Below are 16,490 nucleotides of genomic sequence, written 5' to 3' on the forward strand. Positions count from 1 at the left end.
CAAATGCAGCCAAGAGGAAGATCAGCTGGAACCACAAAAGCGGCTAAGGGAGCGCACCTGCGATAGCGCAGGTGCGGACATTTCATCGCAGATGCGGAAAATGGGCTCATAAGTGAAAACCACAGATGCGGTATCTTGGACCACAGAAGCGGGACCGCAGGTGCGAAAAGCCTGGGTCAGAAAGTATAAAAGATTTCCTTCGCGATTTTTGAGTTATTCTCCACCATTTTCATGCGGATTGAGCTCGAGGGAGTTATTTGAAGAAGGATTTCAAGGGGAATTCATAAAGATAAGTTTTTGGACCCTAAATTCGTTTCTATGGTGTTATTTCACTGATTTTGCTTGAAATTAATGGAAATTAAGGGTTAAAAATTAGGAATTAGGGCTTGAGATTGGAAACCTTTGAGTAAGGGTTTGAGGGGTCATTTGTAGTCGGATTTTGGTACTTTTGATATGGATGAACTCGTGGGAGGATAAGGAGTTTTTTATGTAATTTTTATCGAATTCCGAGACATGGGCCTAGGGGTTGGGTTTTGGTTAATTTTGGGATTTATGTTGTGATTTGATTATCTTCGTATGGGCTTCGTTCCCTTAGCATATTTTGATGTCATGATTCTGATTTTGGATAGATTCGACGCGAGTTGAGGCCGATTCGAGGGGCAAAGGTATCGCGGGCTACAGTTTGGACCGGATAGAGGTGAGTAATGATTGTAAATGTTGTCCTGAGGGTATGAAACCCCGGATTTCACATCGTTGTGCTATTTCGAGGTGACGCGCACGCTAGATGACGAGCGTGGGTCGTGCACTGTTGGGGATTGTGACTTAGTCCGTCCTGAATGACTATTTTACTGCGTATTTGATTGAAAATTATTTGTTATCATCATGTTTTGGATTGAATGTCATATTTGGGCCTCGTGCCAACTGTTTTGAACCCTTAAGAGATTTTTACTACTATTCCTTACTGTTTTGACTTTATACTTGTACTCAGTCATGCTATATTCCACTGTTTTCATAACTCAGCCATATTTACTCTATTTTGACATCTTAAATGATATTTTGAGTTGAGCATCATATTCTACTGTGCCCGAGTGGATTTTAGAGATTTCTGAGTGAGTAGGGTTGAGGGCCCGTGTTGTGAGGTTATTATGGGATTGGGCTGCACGCCGTAGCGATATTGTACTAATTCATGATCATGAGATCGAGGGCCTAAGTTGTACGCCACAAGGTGGCTTGATATGAGGCCGAGAGCCTGTTGATTATGCCACGAGATGGCTTGTTATTACGCTTGGGCCGTAAGGGCCCATCCCGAAGTCTGTACACCCCTAGTGAGCGCGGGTACCCAGTGTGAGATGTGTTATAGCCCGAGGGTCTGATGTTGTTCCATGTTATTGCCCGAGGGGCTGATACGAGTGATTGTAAGATAGCCCGAGGGGTTGATTCTGTTGGTACATTGCCCGAGGGGCTGGTTTTATGTGTTTATCTTTTCTCACTATTTTTCATTCACTCGTTTAACTGTTAAAAGATGTTTTAAAGAAGCTTATACTGAACTAAGGTGTTTTTATAAGTTTTCACTATTTTATTGCATTGTATTGGTTTTACACTGCCTCTTTGTAGCATTCTGCTATATTTTACGTGTTTTCTTATTGCTCAGTTGCCTTTAATTTTATTACTCACTGAGTTGGCGTACTCACATTACTCCCTGCACCCTGCGTGCAGATTCAGGAGCCTCAGGTCCTGCTAGCGAAGGTTGATTGCTTCCAGCAGACTGTTCGGAGTTCACTAGGTAGCTGCTCGGCGTTCGCAGCCCAGTATTTCTCCTTCTTATCCTTATTTTCATTTGTACTGGATTTGTAGTAGACTATGTAGTCTCTTCCTACTCTCAGACGGATGTTTAGATGCTCATGACTGGTGACACCCCGATGTCGGGCTGTGTTTATTTCCGCACTTATTTTATTTCACTATATTTTGGGGTTTATCACTCATTAATGACTTAAATAAACTATTATAACTGTTAAAATGTATTGGGGGTTTGTGTCGGCTGGCCTTGTTTCATGATAGACACCATCACGACAGGGTCCGAATTTAGGGTCGTGACAAGTTAGTATCAGAGCCTAGGTTACATAGGTCTCACAAGTCATGAGCAGGTTTAGTAGAGTCTCGCGGATCGGTACGGAGACGTCTGTATTTATCCTCAGGAGGCTGCAGAACCATTAGGAAAAACTTCATATTCTTGAAATTCTTGTCGTGCGAATCTATTGATCCGAGTACTAAACTTATGTTATTCTATTCTCTCAGCGATGGTGAGGACACGAGCGATCGATCAGGATGAACGACCGCCAGTACCACCAGCTGTGGCCGCTAGAGGCCAAGGACGCGGTTGAGGCCGTGGTAGGGGCAGGGGTGTAGCCTGCACCGCAGCTAGGGCAGCACCTGCAAATCCGCCAGCCGCCCCAGTTCATGATTAGGTCCCAGTTGTGGACGCTCCAGCAGCACCAGCTCAGACACCAGTTGTGCCCATTGTGATTCCGGGTCTTCAGGAGGCCCTGGCTCAGATTCTATCAGTATGCACTGGCCTAGCTCAGGCGATCTCAGTTACTACAGCTGCAGCTACTTCTCAGGTCGGGGAAGGCACTCAGACTCCCGCCGCTCGCACACCTGAGCAGGTCATGCAGGGACTCCAGACACCGGGGGCACCTCTATCCCAGCCGGTTGCAGCTGCTCAGGACTATGTAGCCCCTGCTATGCCAAAGGACGAGCAGCGCATGTTGGAAAGGTTTGGTATATTTCAGCCTCCGACTTTCAGTGGTGCAGAGGGCGAGGATGCCCAGGGTTTCTTGGACAAGTGTCAGAGGATTCTTCGTACAACGGGTATTCTGGAGACCAGCAGGGTCGCTTTCACTACTTTTCAATTTTCTGGAGCTGCTTTCACTTGGTGGGAGGCTTATGAGAGGCGTAGGCCTATTGGTGGAGCACCCCTTACCTGGCAGCAGTTCTCCGTTCTCTTTTTGGAGAAGTATGTATCATAGTCTCGCAGAGAAGAGCTGCGTAGGCAGTTCGAGTGGTTGCGTCAGGGAGATATGACTGTGACGCAGTATGAAATGAGGTTCTCGGAGTTAGCTTGTCATGCTATTTGGTTGGTTCCCATAGAGAGAGAGAGAGAGAGAGAGAGAGAGAGAGAGAGAGAGAGAGAGAGAGAGAGAGAGAGGAGGATTAGGAGGTTCGTTGATGGCCTCACGTATCAGTTTCGAATTCTTATGACCAGGGAGAGGGTGTCTGGTGCTACTTTTGAGGAGGTTGTAGATATTGCTCGTGAGATTGAGTCAGTTCTATGCAAAAACGCTTCAGAAACATTATTTTTAAATCCATTACACCCAAAAAATAACAAATTGAAAGGAATTGCTAAGACACTGGTAGTGTCTCTAAATTACAAAATAGTGCTTATTTATAATACTAACTACTATCCTATTCTAACTAGAAAAACATACAAAAAAAATCCTAAAATGATTAGGATTTGCGTATCCCGGTAGGAATAGGTTTTGACGAGGGATAGGTCTTTTCCATTTTGGAAACTTTGCGACCAAGTATATATATATATATATATATATATATATATATATATATATATATATATATATATATATATATATATATGCTTTTTGTATTCTCATGTAACTGATGTATATATGTGTATATATATACTAGTTTTTGGGCACGTTGCACGTGTGTCCCAATCATGTGCCTTGCAGTACAAATTTTTTAAAACTGCTTAAACAAAGGGGAAAATGCTACGTAAAAAACGATTTGTGCAAGTGATATGGTGTTAAACTCAAAATAATTGGATATGCAGATATATTTTGTAATTAAATCATTTTAATGTTATTTGAGGCACAAATATGTAATATGATTAGCAACCTAATTTTTCTTTACAGATGTTGTTTTTGGAGTATGTTCTACTGACATATTAATTGTCCATGACCAAAACTTTTATTGTCGATGTTGATTTCCTCTTAAAAATATAATATATAGTTGTGAATATGAGAGAAATTGTTATAGAAAATACAGCCAACATTGAATTGTTTGGTCTTGTAATTTAGGCCGAATAAAATATTGCAGAGTTTATTTGGGATCCAGACCCGACGGGGGAGAAATTCAAAAATAGCCAGATTTACAACGGTTCGTTCAAAAATAGCTCAATTTCAAAAGTAATCGAAATTTAACCACTTTTTATGTAAAGATAAATCTGAGCGAAAACACTGTTCAAAACCCGGAAAATACGCCAGTATATTATGTTGGAGTTCCAACATAAGTATATTTGAACTCCAGCATATGAGTTCCAGGATGGAGTTCCAGCATAAGTACACTAGAACTCCAGCATAATATATTGGAGTTCCAGCAAGTATACCGGTCCAGCATAATATACTGGAGTTTGGAGCACCAGTGCTCCAGTCTCCAGTATATTATACTGGAGCAAGCAAAATATACCGGTCCAGCATAATATGCTGGAGTTCATACACAGGTGAACCGAACTCCAGTATATTATGCTGGACCGGTCTCTGTTGCAGCAAAATAGTGGCTATTTTTCATTGACTTGGTAAACATTGGCTATTTTTGAATGACCAGTTCGAAAACTAGCTATACCGTGCTATTTTACCACGGGCAACTGGTTAAAAGGACTAGGGGTCAGAAAGTTTCAGTTTATGGGAAATGTTATTAATAGCCTGTTTGGCCAAACTTCTAAAATCAACTTATTTTGAGAAGTGTTTTTCTCAAAAATACTTTTCAAAAAAGTGTTTTTGGTGAGAAGCAGCTTGTGTTTGGCTAACTAATTTGAAAAGCACTTTTGAGCAATAATTAGTGTTTAACCAAGCTTTTGAAAATTGCTTCTAAGTGTATTTTTCTCAAAAGTATTTCTCAGTAAAATGCTTTTGAAGAGAAGTACTTTTTTCTGCTTCTTAAAAACTGCTCACCCGCTTTTTCTGAGTTATGCTTCTCTATCCCCTTCTTCTAAATCATGTCAAGTTGTGATTTGGCTTAGTTTGAGTACATCCCAACATACCTAATAACAAATAATAACCTTTATAAAATTAAAGGACACGAGAATATAACTTTTAAGTCCCTAATTTTTTTTTATTACGTTATCCACTATTTAGTATTGTTGCATTGCTAATATGAGATAATCACAAGGAGGAATAAAGTGATAATGGTCCAATGCACCTATAATTACATGACGCATTATCTTAGGATTATAGTTAACACAGCTACCAAACTGAATGTCTGACACTAATGCATAAGATAGTGAATATAAAAGAAACATGGAAATAATGGCGATTATGATTTGTATAATGGAAGAAAATGGAGTACAAAATCTTACAGTAGAAGGATTGAAATAGCCAAATTCCTAACGGGTATCACTTCTAAAATATTTTTGAAATGTGTCTTGTATATGAAAAAGTGTTATCATTTATGAAGAAGAAGAAGAAGGTAGAACGATACGTATCAAGATACCCAAGCAAAAAGAGCACTGGCATTGAGAAACAGAAAAATAGTACTAGCACGTATCACCAACAAAAAGTAACATTTTTTCTTCCTTATAAATTTGTTCGACTTAATTACATCTCTCACTACTTCTGTCGATAACTCTTGTTTCTTCAGACGGAATATAAGTTAATCATAACGCCATGATAGCATTTCCGCAGTTGGATTGCGGATTCAAAAGTGAAAGCATGAGAAAAAGTGGCAAGCTTAACTCGAAGAAAACAAAATTGCAGTTACATTACAACAGCCAAAGGATGTCATGTTGACATTAGTCAAAATTGAGAGTTGCTAAGAAATGTGACCATGCATCTGGCGCTTTGGAACAATTTATCTACTTTTTGCCAAATTGCAGATTGAACTTCTAAAAGCTTTCTTGCCTTATCCTGCAATTTTGATTGGCGCCGAATTGTTTCACCATGAATCTGTCCAGCACAAAAGATATGTTAAATGAAAATGTCATATTCAACAAACATCACAGAAAATTTTCAAGCGGGATAATAGCCAATTCCGGTCAGGCTTATGTCAGTAGTTGGATCCTCCGAACACACTCTCTAAACCTAAGCTTGACTATCTCAACAATGTCAAGATGAGAAGAAAAACTAGACAGCTTGTGAGCACAGAAATTTACCTTCAAAAACAATCTAATCAGAGCCTGTATGTACTCAAAATTGTTTCTGCATGAAACCTCATGAATAAAGTAATCCACTAGCAGCTCAATAAATTGCAATTCTTGTCTCTTCTCAGGCTCCTGCTCGTCTTCGTCATCTATTATCTGAAGCATTCGGAGCTCCATATCCAATGTTGAAGGCGACAAGCTTTTGATATAATCAGTGAATGTTGAAACTGCAAAGACATTAAATGTGTCATCCTAGAGTCTTTCCAATAACAAGGAAAGTGGATACATATATAGAGAAGGAGAGGAGCTTACAATTCTCTTTCTCCGCACATGACTGAAGAATTTGCAAGAATTTGGATGCTGGAAGATCAGTTTTCCTACTGTTCTTTTCCAATTCGGCATTTCGTGTATTATTCTCCTCATTAGCACCTTCGCTTGGTTTAAATAATATCTCACCGGACAGAGATGGTATTGAAGGCAAGAAGAAAGGTGCTCTTTCAGGTTTCTTTGGAGGCTCAATGGGTTTGTTGCGGGCCTTTATTATATCCAGGTTGATCAAGCTCTGCCATTGACTCTTAGGCAATAGTGAAAGAGTGACCAAATCTGGAATTTGATGACCTGAATATAAAAACTGGGAAGTATCAGAGGACTCCGATTGCTTAACAATAGTTTTCTTATCATTGTTTTCACCATCTTTTGCAGAAGAAACTGACGGCATCTTAACATTGACTATTTCTTGTCCACTTCCGTATGATGCAAAGCTGGCAGCTCCAGAGAACATCGCTTGATTGACCCACAGGTAGACGCCATTTTGGTCAACATGAGATGTGGCCAAGATATCCATATTAGGCGATAAAGATAATGCAGTGATAGACAGATCAACCTGTACTGCATCTATCTGCCTAGCTAAAATTATATCCCAAATTCTGAGAGTCCCATCCATACTGGATGTCAAAAGCCATTTCCCATCCTCGCTAAAACACATATCAGTGATACGGTCAATGTGACCCTCAAATTTACGAACCATCCTCTGTGCAATAACATCAAATAGACGGATAACTAAGTCATCTGCCACAGTAGCCAAAAGACCATTAGAACGGTGGAACACAATCTTAACTAAGGAACACCCAACGTCCCATTTATATTTCAAATCACGTCCTTTGAAGTCCCAAATTTTTACATCACCATGGTATCCAGCGCTTATCATGATGGTATTTGTTGCATCACAAGCTATGCCAATTACTTCCCCATTGTGAGCAGCACTTTTACCTTCCAACAGATCAATATAATTGCCACGGCTGATTCCTGACTGCAGATTAAATCGCTCAATCCAACCGCCGGCAGTCCCTAGTACAGCAAAATTGCCACAAGCACTAATAGCACAGGCCTTGACTGGAGTTGGATTTTCAGGGCATGGAGTTAAGATATGTTCACCGAGAACAAAATTCTGAAGCCTCCATACATAAGCCCGTGGGGTGTCCATGTGACATGTAACCACATTGCACCAATCACGTTCCCTGATTTCAGCAACATCAAATGCAATAACAGGCTTCAATTTTATCTCCTCCTCTTTCAACTTAAGCTTCTTTGCTCTTTTAGACACATGTCGCTGGGAAAGTTCTCTACTTTGTTGATCCTGAACAACAGAAAAAAGACGAAACGCTCGATCTTGACCAGCAGACAAGATGTGACGTCCATTTGCGTAGAACTTGATACATAGAGGAGGAGCACTGTGACCACTTCTAAACCGTAGTAAACGAGGGTCCCCATCACTTGTATCGAAGATCCACATTTTCATTGAATTGTCTGCGGATGAACTCATGAGGACAGGCTCATTAGCAAAGAACTGAAGTGAAACTATGGAGGAGTCATGGGCCTCCCTGATGACAGAGTGCAGCCTTCTCTTCTCAAGATTCCATATGCTTATAACACCAGATGAGCCTCCAGAAGCTAGAAGCGGCTGCCCATCAGTGCTGAATGACAAGGCATTAACAGCACCTCTTGTAGAGTGGCTAAATGTAGCTACCTCTTCATCATAACGAATGTTATGAACATGAATCTTTCCATCCGCACATCCAACAGCAATAACATCTAGTGCTGGAGATGAAACACAACAAGTAATAGAAGATCCCCATCCCTTGAACTCATAAATTTTCTTCTTTGTGCTTATATTCCAGAGTTGCAAAGCACCTTCTTGACTTCCTACCATAACCTGTTTGCAAGCCACTTAATGTAAAAAACCTGTCCAGTGAAACATATAGGAACAAAGAAACTAGCTACACTACCTTTTTTCTTCCTTTAAGAAGCATGTTTTACATTAGCTTTTTAATTTTGGGTTTCCAGGGGGAGAGGGAGAGGTTGTATTAACTACTGTCACCAACACATGCTTCAGTTGTTGTGTTACTCAAAGTCAAAAAAAAAAAAGGCCATACCTTATTTAAATAAGTGTCTGGATGCATTATGCAGCTAGGAGAGAATTTATCATCTAGCTTTATGTGTCCGATCGGAGCAGGATTCTTGTCTATACCTTTAAACTGCCATATGAAGATATTGCCTTCAACATCAACACTTAGGACGTGTTCACCAAAAAGAAGCAAGTGATGACCTTAGCACTATGGCCACTCCAAGTAGCCACCTGACCAAAGAATAGTGAATCAATGCATCAGAAAAGGATAAAAACGCCCCTTATTTCATGCTGAACTTCAAAGGTGAGCCCAAAATAATAATCTGAACCGAAATACTTGAAGGAAAAAGGACAAGACAAAAATGTGCTAATAATCTATGAAATAGAAAGAAACAGCGAAGTAACTGGTAATAGGAGCAGGAGGACCCAATCCTTGCACCATTTGAAACAAAACCTGACTTTCATCCAGCAAAAGAAGAGAAAAAGGAAAGAGAGATCAAGAAAGGGGATTATTCAAGAAGAAACAGCGAAGTAACTGGTAATAGGAGCAGGAGGACCCAATCCTTGCACCATTTGAAACAAAACCTGACTTTCATCCAGCAAAAGAAGAGAAAAAGGAAAGAGAGATCAGGAAAGGGGATTATTCAAGAAGAGATCCCCTGAAGGCAGATGATGCCTCAGACGAACTCTTTCTATCCTCCTACTCCAGAAACATTCAGATCATCAATAAATTATAGGAAGCTAAAGCCCATCCACATTTATAGTAAAGCTTTCTGAAGATCATGGGTTTTTGTGAACGACGCAATGACAGAAGTAATCTTCAACACATTTCGGAGAGTTCAAAGGCATTCTTCTCAAACTGATACAAGGGTAATAAGATCAATCATCTAGATCGTCAGGGGATGCTACAATGGCTAAGGCTCCTCAACAATATCGAGTAACATGCACAGTTTTGGGGAAAAGAGCTATTTCCAACAAAGCCTAATCAAGATTAATACATTCAGAGGAAAAAGCAAACCTGATGAGCACGCTTAACAACTGCAATATCACTCCCATAGGCAGCAAAAGTATAATCACGATAAGAAGCGAGAGCTCGAATCTTCTTTGGCAATTGAGGACCTTTAATAATTGAAATATGAATGTCAGGAAGTGCAGGAAAAAGTTTTAAGAATGACACTAAATAACTCCTTAAAGATTAGTAACAACTCTTTTCCACCACACAATAGACTGAACACCACTTATACAATAGACTGCAATATCACTCCCATAGGCAGCAAAAGTATAATCACGATAAGAAGCGAGAGCTCGAATCTTCTTTGGCAATTGAGGACCTTTAATAATTGAAATATGAATGTCAGGAAGTGCAGGAAAAAGTTTTAAGAATGACACTAAATAACTCCTTAAAGATTAGTAACAACTCTTTTCCACCACACAATAGACTGAACACCACTTATACAATAGACTGCAATATCACTCCCATAGGCAGCAAAAGTATAATCACGATAAGAAGCGAGAGCTCGAATCTTCTTTGGCAATTGAGGACCTTTAATAATTGAAATATGAATGTCAGGAAGTGCAGGAAAAAGTTTTAAGAATGACACTAAATAACTCCTTAAAGATTAGTAACAACTCTTTTCCACCACACAATAGACTGAACACCACTTTGCCAGATGTTTGCCAAAGTGTTCGGGTTTGAGACTTGTACGGACGTAGTAAAGGGATAAAGTGAGAGATTCAGAGAAAACCTAAAGTTTCAGAAACCAGCAATTTGCCTAGAAAAGGCAAATTACTTGATGTTGGAACAAAAAGGATCAGGTACAGTGGAATGGATACAGAGGGTTCATACAGCCAACCCCAAATACTTTGGGATTGATGCATAGTTGATTTTTAGTTGACAATAATCTGGACATGACAGTATAGCTAACTAGTACGGGCTGCAATCTAGTATTAAAACTACTAGTAATGAGTAAAGTTCAACTGATCATTGTTTCTAGAAGAGTAGAGCTCATCGTTTCCTCTCTTTTTGTCAGCAGCTGATTGTTTCTCTTATTATACCTTTTATAAAGATATTGTTTCCCTTATTTTACTGAAATGGGCTTCTTACATATGCCTTTTCCAACTACTAACCAATTGACCTTCCCCTAAATTTGACCTTCCCCAACTCCAGAGCCGCAAAACACTGTAATGCATTGACTGATATCATTAACCGTGCTAAACTTCCTATGGAAGTAATGCATGAACATCATTCTCATAACTTCCCTCTAGACCTATCTGCTATTGAAACCAAAGGATTTCTCCTCAAATCAAGTAAGTCTTTCAGCTATAGATCAATCTATCACATCTCCTTCTGAAGACAATTTGCTCTTAAAACTTGTATCCATATTTGTAGCCCTCTTATAAATCCCTTTTCAAATTTTACATTGAACTCCATAAAGAAAATCTGAAGTGAAAAGTTCAGGTCCAACATAACTGACATTAATTCTCCCATCCTACCGTTATAGATTAATTACAGTTCGTGGGATGTCAAAAAAGGCACAACATCTCAGAATCATTTATTTTTCTAAAAAAATATAGATGGTAAAACTGCTGAAGAAGGAATGGAACTTCATTTAAATATCTAAACGAATGAAGCTTTTCTGGAATCCCCAAAAGGGGATTGCAAAAGGTTAAACATGACTTATGTGTTTTATTTTTATGAACTTAAGAAACCTAGTTCCAAATTTTATCTTTTCGAGAGAACCAGATTTCCCGCCAGTGACCTCTTCAAGGAAGTTTAGACTAAATTAGGAATATTACTGCAGCGTAGGACAAGATATGGATAAAATTGAAAAGAATGCAATAAGCTCCAAAACCACAATGGAAAGAAGTGAATACGACTGGCGATTCAACTGATAGCATCAAAGAAAAGGAATTGTTGTCTTCTCCTAAAGCCATAACAGTATAATACTGATGTACTCAATGACACGCTCTCTAAAGTAATGGCTTTTTGTTCTTAAGTTATAAAGGACTAGAAAATATAAGCACTGTTTTGCATGATCAAGTGACATAGCTAGCAGAAAATAATAAGAACTACATCTGCTCTAAAGCCCAGTATGTTAACCAGAACAGAATATGAATGAAAATTGATAACAAAAATTGGCATAATAATTCCGTCATGCATTCAATGTCTATTGAAATTTCATCTACTTATTTCTCAGCCTTGAACCATTCCTTTACTAGAGAAGTAGCTTGATAAATTGGGGGATTCAGTGAGAACAGCAGTGGATAGCCCAACTCATTGGGCGAATTCAGTGAGAACAGCCTGGTATCAAACTGAAGTTTGAGACTCTGGTGGATAGCCCAACTCATTGGTACACATTGTGTGGTATAATATATACCCTAATTATGCTCAACTTTAACTATTTTCCGAAATCCATGTGTGCTGTCATATCATCTGCCTCTGTCTTACGCTATTCCTTCTTGGCTTCTTAGGTTCACAACATAGTTAACTGTTTCACACTCCTTCTTTCAAAAGAAGAAAAAAAAACAACAAATTTCTTCAAAACACATTGTCATTGTACTTTGCAGCCTACAACTATTGAAGATATTCAAGAGTGCATAAATTTATTTCAGTCTAAGATCGCCCACAGGATATTAAAACATGACAAAGTCTGTTGCAGTAATTCTCAGACATCAGAAATGGGACTCCTCGTTTAGTGTTAAGGGGTAAAATACGAGTATGGATACCTTACTCTGGGTAACTTAAGAGACCTATTTACGGCATAAATCAGTTACCAGAAAATCTTCATTTAACCTTAACTACAGCTAATACCTCACATAACCTGCACCTACCAGACAAAAGAAACGGTCTTTCTCACTTCAACACCCCCCCCCCCCCCAAGAACCAAGAACCCCAAAAAACAAAAGGTCCCATAAAATTAAAATTTTTAACAGAATCAAAAGTTCAAATTTAAAAAAATTCAACAATTAAGCTGCTTAGAGAAAAACTGAAAATACTGGCATTATGCAGAATCAAAACCAAATAAATAAATTGCTTACCAACAAGGACCAAATTGAGTTTAGCGCACTGCAGATTCCAAAAATGAAAAAAAGATCAAATTTTTATCACAAAAAAAAAAAAAAAAAAAAATTGACAAGGGTGAAGGGAGAAAAGGCATACGTTGTAAACTTGGAAAGCTTTTCCGACACTGACGGTGACGAAGGTCTCAGTGCCAAGTCTCTGTACAGAGAAGGGAACATTGGTCGTAATGTATCCAATTGCTCTAAATGGTTCGAATATCCCCATTCCCCTTTTTTCCACAACACTTGAAAGAAGCTCTTTTATTGAATCACTGCTAAAGCTTTCTTATTTCCTCTTCTTTTCACTACACCAGAAAGAAGGTTTTTCGCGTCCAGGAAATTGAAGCTTAGGGTTTTGGAAGCTAGAACCTCTAAACCCTAGTAGGAGTGTTCCATTTTCTTTTTTCTTTTTTCTTTTTATTTTTCTTGCTTCCTTCTTTCTTTCCTTCGTTTTATTTGTTCGAAAAATAGTAGTTTTGATCTCTGAGTTATCACATTATTACAGTTTCAGTCCTCCTATTATTTAACTGAACACGTTTGAACTTCAATTAAATTAACTGTACTGTTTTGGTCTAATTTAAATAGTTAGAACTCCATTATTTTTGTTAAAGTAAATTACTCGGTTAAAAATAATAGATTTTCAGCCATATTTTTTAGAGATAATTGCAGAAAAGTACAGTTCACGTAGGTGCTCTACATCTGCATGACCATCATTTTAAGTTTTCATCCGCGTAGCCCATGAAACCCTTACAATATGACATCATCACCTGGATATTTTACAGATCTATATGTGATTTTTTATTCTTTGCATACAACCTGCTTAAATCGATCATATGCATTCCTATTACAACTACAACAATGCAAACCAACTATAATGCAACTTGAAAAAGATTAAATTTTCTTCTTCTCCAAGTTTTAACTAGTAGGAAAAAAATGTAAAAAATTACTGCAAGTTCGCAATTTGGCAGAGAAATCAATAAAACGATTGACTTTAAACATTGATTGTTCAAGAAAAAATTTAATTTCTGTTTTACGTTCACATATATTGTACATGTATAAAAATGTATAACTTTGTATAAATGTGTATATGAAATGTATAATAATGTATTCTACTATTTCACCAATACAGAAAAGCAAAATTAGCTTTAACTGCACATGTGAAAGAGGAACTTACTTCAAAAGAAAGACCAGTGCACCAAAGTCGAATTGAAATCACGAATAAAAAGAGTAATGTTGTATAACACTATTTACACATCTAATATACAATATCATACACTTATTATAATTTTGTATAATATTGTATGATGATGTATATACTGTATATGAAAATTGGTTTTCACCTTCAATTTCCTTTTTCAATTGGTATGATTCTCTAAACCAACGTTAATCATGCTCAATTATCCTAGTACTCTAGATTCAAGTTACTGCAAGTTTTTTCAATTTTTTTTAGTTTCACCTAAATAATTTTACCAGTATTAATAACACTCATTTGATTATTTTTTTTACCAAAATACATCTCTCATGTTTGTAAAAAAAATCATAAATTGGAATAGGCTCAAAATCTCAGTCTTGAACTTCAATCTTGAAGGAATTTAAACAAAAATCAAGAACCGAGTTCGGCTCTTCACGATTTTACCTCACCAAATTTGTTCTCAAAGAATTACAAACTAGTCCAACTGAACCAAATCTCCAGGTTGCAACTTCTTGGACTATTATTAGTTAATTTCAATAGCACCCACTCGAATTGAGTATGATTATTTCATAAATTTTCAGATCTGAAAAGCTTCCAACTCCATCGACCTAATTTTTTGTTTGGATATCAAAATCTTGACTTCATAACAAACTCATCGGAGGTGGCCACTGTAGTGGAGAGAAGAAGAGGAGAAGATGTAGAAGAGAAACTTTTAAGAAAAATTACATTGTATAGCCGCTCTCAAAATTTATATATAAAAGAATATACAAATTTTATACATTTTTTCGACTCCCACATGTAAATAGTTTCTATCACGGGCTAAAAGTGATAATACTCCAAATTTTTATTTCAGGATATATATAATATGGGCCCCAACAGGTAAATCCTAAAATATGGGCTCGTTTTGGTTATAAGACTAGGTGGGGTAATATACAGTGTAATTGTTCCCTTTTTTTACACATATTTGAACAAAAATAAGATACGTCATTGAAATAAATAGGTTATTGCATCTAAAAAAATACAATTTTAACTCCACTCGACTCAATATTTTTTTATTTGGCTAAAAATAATGGAGTTACAGTCGAGTATTTACATACTTGGGCGGAAAAAAAAAAGAAATACACAATTAAAATAAATAAATAAATTATAGTAATATATAATGATGAGTCCGAAACCTAAATGCCAACTTTTTGGACTCAAAATACGTTTCTACTGCCTAAAAAAAAGATACTTTTCTATATATAATGCGGTATTATACCGCGCTATACTTTAACGGTGTTTCTGTCGTTAAAGTATAGCGCGGTATAATAACACCGTTAAAGTATAGCGCCGTATAATTGGTATATATAACGCGGTGTAATACCTATTTGTGGGCCCACCAATCAGTCTCCTGTATTTAACTGACATAACAGTAATTCAAATATATATAGTGTGGTATTACACCGCGCTATACCTGTTTGTGGGCCCACCAATAAGTCTCTTACAGCTAACTGACATAACAATAATTCAAATGGGTATAGCGCGGCGTAATACCGCGCTATACATCAAAAAAGTGAGCCCCTCATGCTAGGCATTGCCTTATTTAAAGGCGATAGGATTTTATGAAAATTCATTTAAAAATATTCTAGCTTCCATTCGAACTTTTCTTCTTGATATCAAACATTTTTTATAATGTCTGAAGAGCAAAAAATAAAGGTTTCATTATATTGGGGGGGGGAGGCAGGGTAGATGATGTTGTAATGGAGAATAACTCTGTGAGGTATAGTTCATCTCCACAATGTCATGTTAAATTGCCGCTTTATGGAGTACGATAAATTGGTATCGTTGTTACTTAAAAAACGAGTGTGAGGAAACATTCGGTGAACCTTAAAGTAACAGGTAGATTTTCTTATTCTGTCACTCCGCAGGGGTTTGCTTGTTATTCTGAGTTTAACATCGAAGATGATGAAACTCTTAGATATTTTTTGCTGATTCCGGATGAATATAGGGAATTTATTGTAATAAAATTATTGGAAATGTACGTCAAGGTGGAAGACGTTCCCAATAATGAGGGCGTGCATAGTAGGGATAACCCCCAGTCATCGGGTGGTTATTCTGGAGCAGTTTTTGCCGGACAGATTGGTGATGAAAGAGCTTGCCTTGATTTAAACTTGTCACCACCGGCGAATGAGCAACCACAAAATAATTTTTCGACTTTAGATAATCAACAAGACGACTGGTAAACTTCAATTTTACTACGATTTAGCGATGCTTAATTTATGTTTTAATTGGATTTGTATTAACACTCATATTTTTCATAGGGGGTACCGCCCGGATATGAATTTTACAAGTTATGACCCTGACTCTAGTTGGAATATGCGTAGTTCTGGAGTATTGGACCATGGTGGTCCATCTGGGAGTCATCACCAACAAGAAAATATCAATCATGAAACGTCAAGACAATACGACTTGTAAGTAAAGTGATATAGTTATATCTAAAGTATTTATCTAGTTGGGTAACTTATCATTTTGTTCTTTATGTGCAGTGAAAACGAGCTTCTTGAAGCTCCTGACCTCACACAGTTGCCCATAGACGACGTATTTACTCGTGATTTGGCAGATGCGCAGAGTCGGGAAGATGATAGTGATTATGACAACAATGTTGATGAGTCTGGAGATGACACACCCTTCCCTAACGAGGGTGA

At 37.8% G+C, this 16,490-nt stretch overlaps 1 protein-coding gene across 1 annotated transcript; it reads right to left on the reverse strand.

Moving 5' to 3' along the window:
- Positions 1-5,556: 5,556 nt before the first annotated feature.
- On the reverse strand, positions 5,557-13,083 carry LOC142176321 (U3 small nucleolar RNA-associated protein 21 homolog). The gene is given in 8 exon segments (XM_075243458.1): positions 5,557-5,957; positions 6,164-6,378; positions 6,464-8,363; positions 8,584-8,753; positions 8,756-8,786; positions 9,574-9,674; positions 12,594-12,621; positions 12,715-13,083. Coding segments are annotated over 8 exon segments (2,721 nt in total). The 5' UTR covers positions 12,841-13,083; the 3' UTR covers positions 5,557-5,807.
- Between the last annotated feature and the right edge of the window lie 3,407 nt (positions 13,084-16,490).

The sequence above is a fragment of the Nicotiana tabacum genome, chromosome 22 (assembly GCF_000715075.1).
Source record: "Nicotiana tabacum cultivar K326 chromosome 22, ASM71507v2, whole genome shotgun sequence".
In the NCBI taxonomy this organism is placed as follows: Eukaryota; Viridiplantae; Streptophyta; class Magnoliopsida; order Solanales; family Solanaceae; genus Nicotiana; species Nicotiana tabacum.